Raw genomic sequence first — 19,912 nt, forward strand, 5'->3', positions numbered from 1 at the left:
CTCTCTCCACTGGGCACTCGTTGATGACGGGGGTCTGGTAGTTCCTCTCCTGCTTAGTGCTGAAGTCCACTATCAGCTCCTTTGTCTTACTGACGTTTAGAAGGAGGTTGTTCCTGTGGCACCAGTTCTCCAGATTCCTAATCTCCTTCAGGTAGGCCGTCTCGTTGTTATCAGAGATCAGGCCCACCACAACGGTGTCGTCAGCAAACTTGATGATGGTGGTGGAGCTGGTAGTGGCCACACAGTCATATGTGTACAAAGAGTACAGCAGGGGGCTCAGAACACACCCCTGGGGGGCTCCAGTGCTGAGAGTGGTGGAGGCTGAGACATGTCCGCCCATCCTTACTGCCTGTGGTCTGCCAGTTAGGAAGTTGGAGATCCACAGACACATAGATGAGCTGAGTCCCAGATGCTCCAGCTTGGTGGTGAGTGTGGAGGGAATTATGGTGTTAAATGCAGAGCTGTAGTCTATGAAGAGCATTTTAACATAATTCCCCCTTCTAGTGTCCAAGTGAGTGAGTGATGTGTGGAGGAGATGAGAGATGGCATCGTCTGTGGAACGATTTGGACGGTAAGCAAACTGTAGTGGGTCCAGTGTGTCTGGTAGTGAAGAAATGATGAAGTCTCTGACCAGGCGTTCAAAGCACTTCATCACTACTGAGGTGAGGGCTACAGGGCGATAGTCATTGAGAGAAGCAGGGTGGGGTTTCTTCGGGACAGGAACAATGATGGACTCTTTGAAGCATGTGGGGATCACCGACTGAGATAGAGAGATGTTGAATATCTCAGTGAACACAGGAGCTAGCTGGTATGCGCAGTCTCTGAGGATATGACCTGGGATGCCGTCTGGTCCTGCTGCTTTCCTGGTGTTCACTCTCTTGAAGGCTCTCCTTACTTCATGCTCGGAGATGACGAGCACGTTTCCGGTGCTGGCAGTATCTTCCTGTCTGCAGCCGTTAGCGTCTGCCAGAGTCACGGCCGCGTTCGTCATACCGGTTGTTGGTGTTTTATAGTCCGTTATTGTCCTTAGTCCCCACCACAGGCTCCTAGAGTCACTCTGTTGGAGTTGTGACTCTAGTTTCCTCCCGTAGCGCTGCTTCGCCTCTTTCACCGCCCTCCGCACGTTATATGACGCGGCTTTGTACGGGTCCATGTCCCCCGTCATGAGTCCCGTGTTGTAGTCAGCGGTGCGGGATCTCAGAGCGTCGCGGATGGTTTTATCCACCCACGGCTTCTGGTTGGGAAACGTTGTGATAGTCTTTGTCTCCACGGTATCATCCGCTAGTTTCCCGATGAATCCCACAACCGCTTCCGTAAACACGTTGACATCATCATCGGAGCTGTTTCTGAACATGCCTCAGTCTGCGTCATCGAGTGCGTCCTGTAACACGGCCACCGATTGATCCGTCCAGCGCGCGACCTTCCTCTGAACCGGAACTTCCTGTTTCAGCCTTTGTTTGTATTTTGGGATGAGGAAGATGGCGGCGTGATCAGATTTGCCAAAAGGAGGGCGGGATTGTGCCTTGTAGCTGTCCTTGACCGTAGTGTAGCAGTGGTCCAGTGTCCTTTCACCTCTGGTGGGGCAGGAGATGTGTTGACAAAAGTTCGGCGCTGCGCGTTTGAGGTTGGCGCTATTAAAGTCCCCCGTCACAATAAGCGCAGCGTCCCGGTGTTGTGTCTGGTGCTGTGTGAGTGCCTCATGCAGCTCGCATAAGGCGGTGACCGTGTCCGCTTGTGATGGAATATAAACGGCACTTATAATGACCGATGTAAATTCCCGAGGTAGATAAAAAGGACGACACATGATGGACAGTAGTTCCAGATTTGGTGTGCAGGAGCGTGTGAGAGGAACAACGTTCGCACTGTTGCACCAGTTGTTGTTCACCATTAAACACACGCCGCCTCCCCTTGACTTCCCCGAGTCCCGTGTCCTGTCCATGCGGTGAACCGAGAAGAACTCGGCCGGCTGGATGGCGTGGTCCGGCACCGCTGGGTTCAGCCATGTCTCGGTGAAGCAGAGGAGATTGCAGTCCCGAATGTCTCTCTGGAACTTTACCCTGGCCCTGAGGTCGTCAAGCTTGTTCTCCAGTGACTGGACGTTGGCGAGCAGGATGCTAGGCAGAGGTGTGCGGTGTGCACGAGCTCTCAGCCTGTTCCTGACGCCGGCTCGCTTCCCTCTAGGCCGCCGCTGCTTCCCTTTGTTCTCCCTCAAGATCTCACTCGGCCAGCTCGGATCCGGAGTTAAAAACTTCGAATTGTGAGTACATTGTAAACCAATAGAAACAAGAGTGTCACTGTCATACCTAATGTACCCAATGGTGGTGATTTTGCCGATTTAGAAACGCTGAAAACTAACTTAAAAAACAAAGACAAAGAAAAAGTGGTCGGAGCAGTCGTGACGGCAGCCGACCTCACCGGCGCCATCTTACCTCCAATAGAGCAACTCATTTTACTTGAATATTTCCGTCAATAAAGAACTGACTGTTTAGAAATATCTAGCTCTGACAAGCTCATCTGTTTGATCAGGTGTGCTGGTCTCCTCTTCCTCTTCACAATACCCCATACAGTAAATTCTCACTGGTGTTCAGTTCAAACGAGTTGGCCAACCAATCAACCACACACGATCAACAAACAATTTGGTTTTGGCACTGAGGGCAGGCGCTAACACCTGCTGGAAAAGGAAGTCAGCATCACCATAAAACTTGCCAGCACATGGAACCATGAAGTGCTCTAAAATCTCCAGGCAGACAGCTATGTTTCTCTGGACTTGATAAAACACCGTAGTCCTGCAGCAACACCATCACATTGCAGCACGTACACACACTACATCAAAACCCTTGACTTCTGTGTCTCTCTATGACTTTGATTTTCAATTGTAACACAAAATTTACTTTTATCTGTAAAGAGGACCAGCGACCAACAATCGAGTTCTTTTACTCCTTAGCGCAGGTAAGATATTGTCGTTCATTTGGGTGTAGTTTGACATTTAAAATGCTTAAGCCGTTGCCTCTATTCCAAAGATGTCAGTGTATGGTGGCCTTTGATGTTCTGACACCAGCATCAGACCGCTCCTTGTGAAACTTCCCTGAGTTCTCGAAGCAATGATCTTCTGTGTCTTACCCTCCTTTTGACTGTCATGATTATCATCTAGAAAATTATTTAATTCCAACACCATCAAATCAACTGTCTTCCCATGACTGTGATTACACATACTGAGCTAAACCAAGAGACACAAGGTATTTATACTATTTGAACAATAATTTATTCAAACTCAGAATTTATATTGTGAGAAACTTGTTTTTTTGTTTCTATAAGCTATAAATATAAAAGATTAAAACAAAAATAGTCCTGAAGAATTTTTGTTACATGAGTGTCATGTAAACTTAAGCTCCATCCAATAAAGTCATTGTGCCCCTTAAGCTGAATTCCACTTCAGCTATAAGTTACACTAATTTATACAGTGTGGTAATGCAAAACACCCACATCGCCTGTGAGTTACTGAAGTGCAAGCTCAGTTTAATTATTCAGTTCAAAGTAATTTAGTGAATCTGCAACAATCATGGTAACCAGCATGACTGAGGATGACATCGAGTGGATAGGCATATGCAGGTCAAATTACCCCTCACGTCTATTCAAAAATATAGTGCTAAAGCATGGCCCTACTCGAAAATTGCAAAACAAATGGAAATATGTTGAGGATATTGTGTGCTGACAGTCAGCTGTCCTAGTGTGTGATGAGTTCATTGATCCATCTCGGCACCGAGAGAAAATGTCTCTCCTGTTTGTCTCCTGCTTTGCCTCTGCAATCTAACACAGATATTTTTGCACTTTTATAACCATGGCTGTTTTCTCTAAGAGTGTATATCCATCTATGGTTGCAATTATGCCTAGTGTTTATAAGAGCAGGCACTTTAAAATGAAAAAAAAAAAAGAAAAAAAGAATAGCATTACAAAAAAATTACAAAAAAACAAAAAGAAAAAAAAGTTTTCTAGACTAAGACTTGATGGTGTCTACAAAAGTAGGGATTGCCTGATCCAGCTTTTTCCTGGTCCAGTCTGATACTGATATCTTGGCTGTGGCTGAGTTCAAATATATTGTTGTAGCTTCGTGATGTGCCTCCAAACTGCTCTCTGTCTGTCATTAGCTCCATTCTACCTTAGCTTTGCCGCTAGCTGCAGCTCAGTGGCAAAGCAAACGCACAATAACATAGAACTGAATTGAATAGATCGTGCCAGTGGATTGCCTCATAGTCACAGATATCCTATCTAGATTTTTGGGCTTGAATTGGACAGGTAGCAAACCCAAATATTAAATCAGTGCATCAAAGGTGGGAACAAGAGACAAAAAAAGAAACGGGAGAGCCACCTAGATGAAGTGAATCCAAGTGAGAAGGACACATGTTGAATTCCAGAGAGAGGGAAAGGGCATTGGTTAGAACTAAGAGTAAAGCTTCCGGTAAGAGGTCAAATTGAGGTGTACTAACACATGTTGTTACACTAATTAGACACTTCAGGCTATTTTTTTTAAAGCATTTACTCAAACAAATATCTTTTTCGAGCTTGGTAAGTTGTCTTTGTGCCCATTTCCGTGGCTAATGCACCACAAAGCTCCGTAAATAACAGGTTTTCAAACACTATCAGCTCTCTATTGATAACTCCCTAATGTTGGCTTCTAATGATGCCAGATGTTTCATAGAGAAGCAGAAACTGCTCTGGGCTCCTCTCAGAAACCAGCCAATTAATCACCCCCGTGTGTGCGTGTATGCTTGTTAAGCGCCAACACCAGTCCTTCTTGGTCAGAAGTGTTACAATTACTGAAACTACAGTCTCAGTAGTTTCAGTAATTGCGTTCCAAAACTGCAGTGCCAAACCAGCGCTACGCTCTCACTCAGATGTCACAGCCAGACACTTATGCGAATGCGCACACACACACACACACACACACACACACACACACACACACACACACACACACACACACACACACACACACACACACACACACACACATCACACTAACAATAGGGCATTAATGGCACAAGCGTGAGTGACCCATTTTGCTTCTTTTGCGTTATATCTCCCAGACATACACACACAGCCCTATCTCTGTGCCATCACATCTATTGATGTTAATGCACTGGCTGATTGTCTACCATTTTCACTTTAGATGAGACAGGCTGGGAGAGAAGAGTTTTATTATACAGACCTTAATTACATCACTTTCTGTCAAATTAGTGCACCTCAAACCCATCTCACATGATATCCCTACATTTACTGGCTGTGCTTTTCTCTTCTCTCAGTCATTGCAGAGAAATTTAAATCAGTTTTTTTTTTTTTTTGGTCAAATCTGTTGGTCAGATCTGTTTCATCTCGTCATCCATTTCGAAAATCCACTGAAGGCAGGGACTTTCTTACAAGAATTATTCCTGACTTGTGTCAGTTTTTATTTCCAGCATTGTTCCAGACTCGGTGACTCGGCCCATCAGCGCAAACGTGCTGTGCACACACAAGTGGAAGGAAGAAAAAAATACTGTATATACAATACCCCACATAGCTATATCCCTAAAAGTAGTGTATGTGCATCTCTGTGTGTGTCTGCTTCTACCGAGATCCAAAGCCTGCAGAGCACCAGTGACCTGATATGTAGGGCGAGACCGACACACTGGGATGACAGCTTAGAGCCCGCCCCCACTAACTCTGACTGACAGCGCCGTAACCTCGGCTGCCTCCCACGACAATAGTTTGGTCCTGGTTCCATTTTAACGTCTGTCATTCCTAGTTTGATATAACAGCTATTTCTGGAGCAAAATTCTATAAAAGCATAAGACTACAACCGGAGGACAAAAGCACATGAAGTGGAATGAGAGGAAATGTTTTGAGGGAGATATAATTGGACTCTGACAAACTGATTGCTGTTTATTCCCTTAAGCAACTGTAAAGAACTGCAAAAGTCTTAGATTGTTCTATGTGCTTAAAAAAAAATTTATATATAGCTACAGGATTTTTGTCTTTTGCTCTAACAGCCATTATGACCAATACAGCACTTAGGCAATCACTTTCACCAGCCTCTATCTCTAACTCTTACGAGACACATCCATCCTAATCTAAGGATAAGTTGCAACAGCCGCATGTCTCAGTGGATTCAACTAAATCAGGTCAAAAGGGTGCAATCACTTAAAAGCGTAGTATTGTACACAAAGAGTGCCACGCTAAAGCCCAGTGTTTCCACCATGTGATGTCAGCGATCAAAGTAAAAGATCAAAACGACCACAAATTAATAGAGAACCAGGGCTAGAAGTGGAAATAATATAAGACAGGTAAGAATCTAAGAAGATTTTGTTTCAGAATCAAGCGCAGATAGAAACATTTTTTTTCAACACATGATCTTTATGTGCCGTATGAGAGATTGCCTTTGACATAATAGCCCCAATCTCTTTTTGAGAATGAATCACTTAAGAAGTCAAGAAGGGCCACATGAGGAAAAGTGGGTTACATTCAAGCTAAAATTACAGAATTTCTTCTTTTCAGCCTCCAGACATCTCCTGGGCTTGGACGTTAAAGTCAGTTCTTATTTGTGACTTAATTGCAGAAAATCGGATCACATGTACACACAAACGGGAACCTGAATGTCATATTAAACTACTCACATTTATCAGTGCATTTCGAGCATGTTATAAATCACTGTAATGTGTATTTTCCATGGTCTGAGGCACTTTTCGATAGCGCCATATGGCTTTTTCATCAGCCAGAGCTTCCCTTGGGTTTGGTAAGCATGGGAGTGAAAAAAGGAAATACAAAAAAAAAGTTTGTGAAGTGAAAATGTCACATGTTCAATGAACATGCAAAGAATTGTCGAACTGACGTGGCTGGGGAGGGGCTTCTTTTTAATGTAACTTCAGAGAGGTACCATAGGGAAGAGAGAAGAGCCAGACAGGAATGTTTCCAAAAATCTCTTTAAAGATGATGAAAAGGAAGTGGAAATTAAGTGCATTTGAGAAAGATATATTGAGAACATATAAAATTAGGAAATAAAACACTGTATAAATGTGTGGGGGTAAATGCAGCTAACTAGAGAGCATACTGCTTGGCTTAAAGAGAGTCACTGTGCGTTGAGCTGCATTTAAACAACTCTTCCTCTCCACCTCGGCTGACACTTGGCTGCCTATTGACATGGTAAATTGAGGGCCTATTCGAACAGCACCGTGACAGCCAGAGGAGGCTATAGACCCTGCCAGTTGCTGTATATTCAAAGGAACTTTGTAATCATACACATCAGGGAACAGAGCAGGAAGGGAAAGAGTGGAATATGGACAGAAGGAAAAAGGAGCGCAACATAAGGTGGGCCGTATGGAGGTAGAGCAATTAAAAAGCGTGATTTATAGGCTGGAGCAGAGAAAGCGAGGGAACAGCTAAGTGACTGATAAGAGGGGAAGACGGAACACAAAATTGATTTCTATTTTTGGAAGAGGTGCGGGAGGAACGAGATTTAAACTTGTTCAATTTCAAAGTCACGCAAGCACACTTCAGTGGCTTAATATATACACGTAAACCGATGTAGAAGACACATCTCACATGCAGACGGACCCTGCCACACGCTCCTAGGTTATTATTAGGAGTAATGTAATTGTTTTTCGAGTGGATGAATGGATGTGACTTGTGCTCCTGACTATGCAAGGAGGTATGCATTGTTAGGGTGTAGCTGGAGCCATTAGCCATTTGGTGTAATGGGCAATCTGCTCCACAAGCTTCACTGACCCCCAGCATTTGGTAGGAGGAGCAGGCCAACCTATTAAAAAAAGAGTAAAAAGCTCCAAGCATACCCTATCACACAAGGCCACACTTAATTAGGCTGTTTGTTTAGCAGACTCTAATGGGAGAGTTAGCGACTGAGGGAAAGGGGTTGACTGCTCTCCTTGAAACTGCAGACTGAAAGACATCTGGCCAAGGATGAGGCTGAGGACACAAAGATATTAGTGGAACATGGCCTCCCGTTTGCTGCCATCTCATTTTCTCGGGACCGATGGTAATGATGGAGAGCAGAAATAAACAATAATGCGAGTCATTACAACTGAACTACCGCAATAATGGTCAAAAATAAAACTACACAGATGCTTTATCACAACAGCCAAAATTCAGTAATTAAATTGATCAAGTATGCGAGTGAGGGAAAATACAGTGAGTTAAGTCTGTAAGTAACAACAGAGTGATGCATGGGGGATACAACCACTGTATGAAATTAAAGCTAATTAGTGCAATCCTTCAGAAAAATTACATCTCTCTTTTTCTTCTGTCCCTACACCCTTTCAGTTCCTCTCCCTTGATCCTTCTCTGTGTGCAGAAGGCTAATTAAAATACAGAAATTGGATATGGGCCTGTGCGCGCTTTAATTCAGCAAGAGGATAGAGAAAGGAAGCAGTGAGGGGGGAGAGGCGGGAGAAAAGTTGGAGCCAGGACAAGAATTTGGGAAAGGTGAGGCCTTGTCATCTGGCAGAGTATTACAGGCATGGCATTGGTATCAATGAGGGCACAGGGCAGACTCAATGAAAACAGTTGAGGTGTGACGCCTCAGAACAGAATCTTTCAGAAATCCACCGCACTGTGCTCTTGTTAATCCGCGACTTATTTACCCCGAAACAGGCTTCTCCTCTTTTACTCATTCATCAATCTGCGAAAGGCCTGCAGGATTAAAGCAGAAATGTTTATCCGCTGAACCGTACTGAGTCCATCTAAGTCCTACACATCGGGTCAGAGGTTAAAGCAGTTGGCGGTTGGTCTCACGGAGCCACAAAAAAACCCGTTACATCATTATCTCAGAAAATGCTTTCCACCAACAGCAACACTCTAATGCATAGGTGTCAAACTCTGGCCCGCGGGCCAAATTTGGCCCGCAGCCTAATTACATTTGGCCCGCGAAGCCATACCAAATTACTATCAGAGCTTGTCTACTGGTATTATACAGCTAATATATATATATTGTTTAGTATTAAGCTTTGCTTGTTCCATATTCAGTTTTTCAGCAAAACCTGTTTGAGTCCATAAGAAAAGATTCATTCTTATATCTGGAGGAATAAATATATTTCAATAAATATTAACGTTAGCCCGCGACTTTGTTCCAGTTTTGAATTTTGGCCCACTGTGTATTTGAGTTTGACACCCCTGCTTTAATGGATACCTGAGTTTGATCTAAACTTCATATTGTGTTACTAATACGACTGGCTTCACCCTGAATTACCAAGTGAGTTGTGCAACTTAAGTCATGTTTCTCTAGTTTTACCAGAGTTCATCTTGAAGGAAGTCTTACCAACCTGCAGCCATGTTGGGAAATCATCTGAATGATAATACATATATATATCCCTGGCTCGGCTTAGGGCTTTGAACATTTTTTTTATAAAACAGTAAGCCAAGAGAAGTTCACTTACCTAAAACTTTACTAACGTAACAAGTACAAGAGCTCGCCTAATACTTTATTGGGTATACTTCTTCAACTGCTCTTTAACACAAATATCTCATCAACAATCATGTGGCTGCAACTCAATGCATTTAGGCATAGTTTCAAATGAATGGGAAAGAAACATGTTTTCAGTATCAAGGTTTTTAGTAAGTGCTTCAGAAACTGCTGATATACTGCGATTTTCCTGTGTAGACATCTTTAAAGCTTACAAAGAAAAGTCCATAAAAGGGAAAATATATTTAGTGAGCAGCAGTTCTTTGAGTGAAAAGGCCAAATCAGTGTCAGAAAGGAGAATGAACAGACTGCAGCAGATTCCAGCAGAAGACCATACTGGATGCCTTGTTTGTCAGCTAAGAACAGGAAAGTACAGTTCACACAGGCTCACTACAATTGGAGAACAGAAAATTGAAATAAAAAACGTTTCCTGGTCTGATGAGTCTTGATTACTGCTACAATATTTGGATGGCAGGGTCAAAATTTTGTGCATACACCATGAAAAGATGATTCCATCCTGCCTTGTATCATTGGTGTAATGGAGTGGGGGATATTTAATATTTTCTTGGCAATCTTTGGGCCCCTTAGTACCAACTGAGCATCATTTAAACACCACAGTCTACCTGAGTAAGTCAAAACCAAAGTCTGTGGTTATTCTCACCAGTGATGAGACCCAGAAAGGCAGAAATATCATTATGAACAAGAACATATAAAAAGGGGGTAAGAAGCTTATTGAGGAATTAAAATTATTTTGTACAAAAATATCTCATTATTTTGGAGAGCGTAATAGTGGATGACACTTGAGGCTTCTCGAATAACATACTACAATCTCTAATCAAATTATCAGCAGCTGAATTGGTTTAAAAAACAAAGTTAAAATTTAAGTAATGCAAAGATATTACAGGTTTCCTTTATAGACAAAAATAAATAAAATTAAGACTGAATACACATCTCATATTTTTCTAATAATAAATGCTTCATTGGTACTCTCATATCAATATTTTCTCATGAAAAGGTCACTTTCTCATTTTTCTCATATAGCATGATGATGTCATATCATATATCATACTTTTCTTTTAAAATAACATTTCAAATGTTTCATGAGATAATCATTTCCTTCATATTATCCAGTCGATTTAGCTACAATATATGAAAAAGGTGGGAAAAGGACAAACTACAAAATTATGGCCCAACCTTTCTATTATAAACATACATTACTATGTACAGACATAATCATTTCAGTATTCTCTTGAGTGAGCTACAAGAATATCATCACTTGAAAAAAAATGGTAGCCAAAGCTATGAAGAAACTAATAACAATAATATATCCTTCAGCTGATAAAACAGCTTATGGAAACTTCTCAGGGCTCTTGTTAATGTGGTCTTGGAATTCCAGTTACTGTACAAGATTGCACAAACACATCCCCCCTGTTTCCTCTATCCCTCTGTCAATTTAGCCTTTATTCCTCTCTCTGCGAGTCTAAAATGCACATGCTCATACCAGGTGCAGCTGCAGGGCAGCAGTGGATCAGAGAGCTGATGATGGATGACTGGAGTGCATGAGTGTGTGTGCATGCGTGTGTTAAAGAGGATTCTCCATGCATTATATTGAGTGGCACACCCTCCTGCTGTGAGGAAGCATGGGATGATGATGGACACGGCAAAGAGGTTAACAGCTTGCACGCTCCCTGACAAGCATAAACACATGAAATTGCTGTATAACCCCTCCATGCCACTGTAGCTGAGAGGGTTAGCACACCATTACCATATTACCCAACTACAGAGGCCCCAAACACATTTGGCTCCAGCACCAAATGGATGCACTCTCTAGCAGGCGATATAGCACACACCAGGAAAACAACAAAGTTTGTCTGTTTACAGCCAACACTCCTCCTGCCACAGCGCCTCACTCAGAGGGGTGTTAGCTTCCCTTATGCTTCATCAACATGTTCACACATACAAACACAAATGGATGCATTGACCAAAGCATGTGTGCATATTTGGCTTCTCAGTGGAAAGGGGCAGTTCATTTAAAACCAAATGAGCACACAATGGTGTGACCTGATCTGAAGAAACGCTACTTATTTGTGCTTTGGGGCTTTTGAAGAAAGGGTTAACCATCATTTGGAGGAAGGACAACACAATAGATTATTCAAGGAGCGTGTAACTAGGCCATAGTTGTTCATTTTTATGAATTATTTTATGGTAGAACTACATTTTCAGAGTAATTAAAAGAAAATAATGCTGCAGCATGTCTGTCTTTTAGAAGAAAATTACAGTACAAACATTCCTCATGTTTAAGCCCCCATCCTACAGTAGGTGTCCATCATGAACCATGGCAAACAGCCACTATCGACCCTTCTTTGGCAGGCTTTCTACCAACATGCCCAGAGAGAGACACAAATAAATGTGTTGTTTATAGATTCAGATCCAGCTGTGCGCTTGTCTCTGTGTGGGCCTGTCAGGTTGGTGGTGTGGGCATGGCTTTTGGCTTTTTTTTTTTGTATGTCTGAGTGTGTGTGCTTATGTCTCGCTGTATTATGGATGGATGGAAACCATGCTGGAATGCTCTATCCTGGCCCAAAATCTTTGGATATGCTGCTGCTGGGCTTGGCCAGGCTTGCCTTTTGGAGGACACACACTGGGTTGCCCCCATGTCTATCGCTAATGTGAACATGGGATGAAGCCTGCTGTCCTCTCCTCTGGAGAAAAAAAAATCCTGCTCATCCTAAACAATGAGCACTGGACGGCACAGTGGCCCACTTGGATCATTTGTATGGCTGCTTATCTCAGATATGACAACAGAGCCAGATGTCCTGGATGATTTAAGCAAACATCTGATGAATTTCATCCAATCGGAATTGCCTAACGTAGAGGGGAATATAATTATATAGCTTGACTTGCTGTGCAGCAGGCAGCAAGGAGAAAAATGTAATTCCCTCAGCAATTTACATGAAGATGAGGCAAAATGTCTATTATACCATTTAAAATGCAGATCAGCTCTTGTAAATGATAGTGTCACAGGCCGGTTGCCGAGAGCCTACCTCACAATAACACTAAAGTCTCCTGGCATATGAAAATCAATGCAATGCATTATCAGTCAGTGTCGCTTTGGTTCTGTACGTACCCAACTGAAAGTAATCACAGTTCACAAATTGGATGTAAACTCGGTTAACAATTATCTAAATTCCTCAAATAGACTCTTAAACTTTCTTTCTAAAAGTTTTAAATGAGAGACAAAATCTTCTTAAATAAGTATCCGTGCCCTATAACTTATTGCAGATGTTAGTAAGTCTGATATCGTTTCCTAGCTGTATAGTCATCCCCATGCATGTCTTCAAGCAGTGATACAGTCTTTTTGGACCCATATTCATTAAAGTTTAAGTGGCACAGCAGTGTCAGGGTGGCATCAGCGCCCAAGGCTCTGAGTAAATTAATGATGCTTAAGTAAACTATGGATTAATTATGGATTGTCCAATGTGTCAGTATGCACGTATGCATATCTGACTGAGCCTCCACCTTGCAATCATGCTAATGAAGAGCTAACCTGCTTCAGTAGACAGAGGACAGATGGAAACCCCACTTGGCACTACACCAACGCTCTCACACACATTATTGCCCTTGAGCAAAGAGAGGCTCTGATTAGGCTTCACTTAAGTTAGTTAGCCTGGAGCTAACACCAACCACCCAAGCGCGGGAAAGAGAAAGTGGCAGGACAAAAAACAAGGGTACAAACAATTCAAAAAAACACCGAAGAGCTTTTTTTGCACAGTATATTAATGTCTAATTCGTTTGGTCCCCTGAAGCTAGGGTAAGTGGGCTGGGTGGGGGGGGGAAGACAATCAGAGCTCTGCAAAGAGAAATTTGTTTTGAGCTGAGGCTGCGTAAAATGTGACCTCATAACAAAAACAAAAGGAAAAAATGGGTAGGATTTATTTCAACATGTTTTCAGGGGAATTTTGGTTTTTAAAGACATCACTTTGATACGCAAAATCTAAATTTCAGTCATATTTCCAAGCAAAACAAAGCTGCTAAACGGCTTTTGTAGTTTACTATCAGTTTCTTTTCTAGCTTTTCATAAAACAAACAGTAATTAATGAATGAAGAACAGTCATCAGATCAATCAGCAGATTTAAAAGAAAAGAGAGAGCTATGGATTGCCATTCTTTGTAGTGTATGCCATCCTTTCAATCCAGATCTAAAAGCAACAAATTCTGTTTTGTGAGGGGTGGGGTTGGTGGTGCTTTGAAAGGATGGGGGTGGGTTATTGTGCTTACATGACTGATGAAGTCATATTTCATACTTGTGTAACAGCAAAACAAAAGCATGAATAACAAAGAATACAGCATCATTGTTATTCTTCAGCTGGTAATGTATTCAGGTGAGCCAGACGCTGGACAAATACAATCAAGTACAAAGAAACCATGGGTAACACTGAACCTCCAATACAGTCTTCTTTCCTGTAAAACAAAGACTTTGGCTACTTAACTGGACATTACAGCTGGGTATTTTTGACTACATGCAAGTTTAAAAGTCTTTTTTCTCAAAGGTAAATTTAACATGACAGAGAAGACTAAATCCACATTTATTTTGAAAAGTTCTTACCTGAAATCCTGTCAGAAACAACTTTGCAGATTTACTTATTCATTTATTTTTCCTGAGGATAGTTGAAATCTAGAGGCTATTCCACAATAAAGAAAACATATATAAAATAATCTCCATAGAAACATTTCCTGCTACTTAAAGGCATTTTTATTTCCCTTTACCAAAAATAGCATCATAAATGTTCTATAAAAAACAATAGATGTGGTGCAAATGTGATATGGTGTCAAAGAAAACCCCAAAGTAGCTTATAAAGTCACAGTTAGAGACCAGCTCATGCCCCGTATGAATACCCACTGTGGATATGGGTAAGATGCTCTAGTAAAGGGAATAGTAGGCGCTCTTACCGTCCACAGCCATAGTCGGTCTCAGCGTGTATCTCTCCGTGGTGTCAACAGGACTCTCTCATTCTTCTGCCAGACGGATAAAATGTAGGCTACTGAGCGTGAGAGATGAAGAGCGCTTCCTGCCCCTTCTAACCTATGTGAGCATGGAGACAGCTCTTACTGCTGTTAGTACTGGGAGAAAAGAAAAACCTAGATCACACTCTTCCTCTCTGTCGGTTCACGGCCATTTGGTCTCCGGGATGCCGGGACCAGTCCGCTATGAAACTGCTCCTTCAGTATCTCCGCCCCCCCTCCCTCCGTACCTGACCGGCTGGAGACAAAAGGTCATTACGCCCCGACACCAGCTGTTATAGGACACAGACGCCGCTCTCTCTCTCACTCCCTCTCTCTCTTTCTCTCTCACCCCACGCACAAACACATCCACGCCTCTTTTTTGTTAAATCACGAGCGACGATAGAGATTCACATAACACAGAACCCCCCACCACCTTTTTCTTAAAAATGTCCAGAAAAACTTTCGTCTTCCAACTATATTGTTATTGTCATAATAATAATAATAATAATAATAATAATAATAATAATAATAATAATAATAATAATATAGAAGTTTTCTCTGATGTTTGCTTGAAACCTTCTAGTTTCCTCAACCTAAAGTTTCCAAGTTCTGCACACTGGGACAGCAATCGGATAAAATGACCCATTACAGAAAGCCTGGTTATCATATACTGCAGCATTGTGGTTTCACTAAGGGTCCGACAGGAGGAAGAAGAACGGTCAAAATGAAAACAGCATCAGCGGGGCAGTATAGTCAGTGAGTTTTGCTCACTTTTTACTATAGCTACCAACACAAATGTTATCTAAAGAAAATTATGCAGCCACATTGTCACTGTAACTTTCTTTGCCTAAATTTAATCTGATTGTTTTGGGACTGCTCCAATATTGATATTACCTGTTATATTAAACATGTTTCCTCATACCAATTTTGTTAAACGTTTAAATGTAGTTCAAATATAGAGTGAAGAAGTGCTGAAAGACTTTACAATAGATATGTTATTTTTCATCCGTTCGTTCTTTCCCTGCCATTATTAGCACACTTCTTCTAACCATCAGTAAATCTATCACTGTCCGCACTCCTCCCAAGGGATCTGTGTCTAGAACCAAACCAGATCTTTTGCTTGTTAGGCAAATGTGCAAATCACTACATTAGAGCCACTCAAATCAGAGAAGACATTATGGATCTTTATTTGCCTTCACAATAGTACGCTGATGAATGAAGTGTTTCATTTAGTTTATTTGTGTGTCTGTGTGCGTGCAAAAACTGGTCCTCTGCATTGAGTGGAAAGAACAGAAGAAATTTTAAGTACGTGTTTTTGCTACCATCTATGTGAGCAGAAGGTCTCAAACCACAAACCAAGAAGCAGAAATGTGGAGAGATCCTCTGGCAGCAAAACCTAAAAACAGCCATCCCCCTGTAGACATCCACGTCAGCTGCTATTTGCCCGTCAAACAACCGAGCTTCACTTCAAAGCGGAGAATATGGGAGAAAGTTGTGAACGTGTCTTTGTCAATATAATCTCACAGCATATCCGACTAATTGATTCTGCTGGCATTCAGATACATGCAGATTGCTCTGCACCAGTGCTTTTTGTGTGTGTGTAGAACAGTCGAGAGATATGTCCCTGAAAGACTCCATCAGTCTGCGGAAGAAGATGGGGGCCCTCCCTAAAGCTCAGGCACTGCACTGGATCATCAAAGGGTGAACAACAAGGAACAAAGGACTAGCTGGTCCATCAGGGCTTCACCAAAATACATGCTGATTGGGAGTGAGCCTGCCAGACACGCCAACACACACATGCACGGATTTACTGTATACATAATGTTAATACACACATACACACACATGCACACACACACATTTGCATTCACTCCCTCACACTCACAGAGTCAGAGCTTAATTTAGAAGTGTGTTCTCTATGCCTGTAAGGACATTTTGTCATGTAAAAAAAATTGAGCAGTTGAACCCTTGCATCTTTAATTCAGAGGGTGGTCTGTGTGCTGAATAATGAATAGAACGGGTCCAACAGAGATCAAGAGAGACAAACTTGCTAAGAACCACAGGGTCTCAGGTGACAGCAACACAGCAGCTAAAGTATGAGTAACTCTTGCGGGGGAGGGAGTAGAGGTATCTCAGTGCAGATAAAGAAGAGAACAACAGCAAAGGGGCATGAAAAGTGTTATTGTTTGTAGTCATTCATTACTTTTTATAATTCATTCTTCAGTCGGTAGCAGGAGCACAAGCTGAGAGTTTTGTTAAAGCATTTTTAGTGAGATAAGCAGTATCAGTGAAAGGTTAGAGTGATGGTGACTAAGAGAGTGTTTGCCTCCATTTATTTTATAATACAATATTCAGTATAACTGATATATGAAACCATTAATATTTCTCTGATAATGCTGTACCAGCATTATCAACCCTAACTCCATGCCATTTGTTTTCTTTGGGTTCTTTTGCTTCGGACAGTGCAAAACTAGCAAAATCTAAACGCAAACACATCCACGCATGCCATTTAAAAATGCACTTTTTGAAAAGCAGACAGAGCTTTCCAACAACATAAACAACAGCAGCAAGCAGTATGCTTGTACCGCTAACAACCAGATTGCAGCTGCTGATGAAAAAGGAGTGTCTTGGACTTGTGTTAGAGCTCCCTTCAAAGAGAGAGGGAGAAAGAGAGCCCTTCCTCAAGAAGCACAGAGAAGCTATTGATAGTGGAGTGTGGCATCAGCCTCACCAAAGCTGGTGTCATGGTGAGCGGCTGTCCCTGAGTTGGCAGTGAAGAATAATAGTGCCAAATACAACAGTAAAATGGATAGAGAAGGGCAGCCAAGGGAAGACCGGATAAACCTTGGGTGCATCTAAATGGCTCAGAAACAGAAAAGATTCAAAGAGGTTGGATATCAGTAAAACAGAAGAGTCGTCTTCTCTCTACACTTAATGTGATCTGAAAGGGGGGATGCTTTTTTTTCTGGTGAAAGTGAAAGCAATCTAATGAATTCCCATAGGAAGCTATTTACTCCACTGAGATGAGTGCAGATGATAGAGAGGAATCCACTTTATAGTGTTAAGTTGTGGCCCTGAGCTGCTTTCCTAATCAAAGACTTGGGAGAGTATTTGGCAATTCTGTGTGCATATTGAGGAGAGGCCTCCTTTGAAAGTGTTGCGTCCCCTTTCTAGATTTATTCCGGATGTGGACCAAAAGATGACAGACACATTTGAGAGATATATTCCCTTTACCACTCCCTGATCACTACCTCTTTTCGCCTGCTCCACATGCAATACATGTATGCACATATACATTTGCTCATGTGCAGAAGGAGGAAGGGATGGAACACAATTCAGATGCCACAACCTCCTTCACAGTAGCCACACCCATGCAAATGTGCACAGTGTAACCATGTTGCTGTCTCTTTAATGACCTTCTTGAACTCTGCTGTTTGAATTGACTCTGCTGACCACGTGGGGATCATGACCTCATTCCACACCACTGCAAAGGTCTTTGAAGTCTTACAGAAGAGCTTTATTCTTGTTTGTCTTATGTTTACGTTAAATACTGTATATGAAGCAAATCAAGAATGTCATCCTTGTGGCTGAATGTCAATGATGCCAGTAATGTGTCCATGGGTTAAATACAATGATTTTTAAGGTACTGTGTACAGATTTTTACTAATTACAGTTTTTCTCCATCGCTTTGGTGCAGTTCTCACATCAGGAACTTCATTTTCACTAACTCTTAATTAACACATTTCCCCACTCACATTAGCCTTTCTATTTGGTCTCTGTCTACACTGTACACTGCTATTGTGTCTCTCACTTTCCTTAACACTCTGCAGCATTGTTGGAGAGTATTTTCAAATTACTTCAAATTACTTACTTCAAACATTTTACTTTTTTCACTGACAGTGACAGACCTACAGGAACCTCATCTTCAGCTGAAAGCTAATATAAACATATGTTCTCAGAAAAGGTTAAGTGGAAAAAAATAGAAATACATACTCTTGTGTCACAGGTTGATGTCATGGCGCTGTTAATTACACACAAGCATATACTATACATATACTCACTTGCTACTTTATTAGTTACACCTTGCAAGCCTCAAGGTGGAGCGTCATTTGCCTTCAGAAATACTTCAAGTCTTTGTGACATAGATTCATCAATGTGCTTAGAAATTTTGCTCCATGTTTAGATGATAGCATTGCACAGCTGCAGAAGATTTGTCAGCTGCTCATCCAAATTTCTCCTTCCTCTAAGCTGTTTTACTGGACTAAGATCTGATGACTGTGGAGGCCACTGGAGTTCAGTGTTTTTCAATCTTTCATTGTCTAATTTTGGGGAATCAGTGCAAAATGTAGCCTCAGTTTCCCGTTCTTAGCTGACAGGTGTTGCACCTAGCACAGTCTTCTGTTGCTGTTGCGCTTGAGATGCTCTTCTGCATAACTTGTTTGTAATGAGTGGTTATGTAAGTTACTTCTCCCTTTCTATCAGCTCAAAGTAATCTGCCCATTCTCTTCTGACATCAACAAGGTATTTTCACCCTAAGAATTGCTGGTCACTGAATGTTTTCTCATTTTAGATAATTCCATGTAAACCCTGGAGATGGTTGTGGAGGAAAATCCCAGTACATCAACAATGTCTGAAATACCCACACCAGCCCATCTGACATCAACAACCATGCCACATTCGATCATCTTTCATCCTTATTCTGATGCTTGGGTTGAACTTCAGCAGCCTGTCCTGACCATGTCTACATGCTGAAATGCACTGAGTTGCTGCTGATGTGAAAGGCTGATTAGATATCTGGATTACTGTGCCTAATACCTAATAAAGTGGGTGCTGAATGTTTGTACTGTGACTTTACTGGACTATACCTTAGTTGGTTCTATGTTCACAGACTGTATCTATTTTCTTTGTCTTTTATGGTGGTTTTATTTTGCTTTTCTCAAATTTCATTTAGTTAAAAATCCTTCACATTTCATTTTTATGCCTGAAAAATGTTCACTTCCCATTCAGCCTACATTTTTAAGACTTTTTCCAAAGGCAGTAAGGTTTTGAGAAAAAAACTAAACACTTTGATGACTTTAAAAGGTGGTGAATCTGTTTTTCATTCATCAGGGAGTTGAAGTATTGAAGTATTTTGGTACATGTGAAATATGGAGGACCACAAGAGCCATGCGCATCGAAATAAAGAAGTCTGTGCTTAAATAATGAATTGTAGAATAAATTCTGCATTTGTAAATTCATTTTTGAATTCCAATTTAATAAACTGCATTTCAAAAATCCATTTCCCTTTCCTGTTCGCTCAGGGATTAGCTGCTGGATTAGCTGCTGGATTAGCTCTTCGATTAACAACTTCCTTGCGGCTATTCAAATTAGCCACATCGAGGAAAGTAAGGAGCTCTCTGATTGGTTGGACAGATACAGGCTGTCTGCCTGGATTTTTCTAGCTCATAGCTTCGCCCTGCTAAGT

At 41.7% G+C, this 19,912-nt stretch overlaps 1 protein-coding gene across 1 annotated transcript in view; it reads right to left on the bottom strand.

The window, feature by feature from the left end:
* Window positions 1–14,712, bottom strand: part of samd10b (sterile alpha motif domain containing 10b) — a 61,469-nt gene extending 46,757 nt beyond the window's left edge. The window contains exon 1 of the mRNA XM_026153894.2: window positions 14,395–14,712. Coding sequence (XP_026009679.1) covers window positions 14,395–14,407 — 13 coding nt within the window. The 5' untranslated portion in view covers window positions 14,408–14,712. The remainder of the gene's footprint in view (window positions 1–14,394) is intronic.
* Between the last annotated feature and the right edge of the window lie 5,200 nt (window positions 14,713–19,912).

This window comes from Astatotilapia calliptera, chromosome 20 (assembly GCF_964374335.1).
Source record: "Astatotilapia calliptera chromosome 20, fAstCal68.1, whole genome shotgun sequence".
Lineage (NCBI taxonomy): Eukaryota > Metazoa > Chordata > Actinopteri > Cichliformes > Cichlidae > Astatotilapia > Astatotilapia calliptera.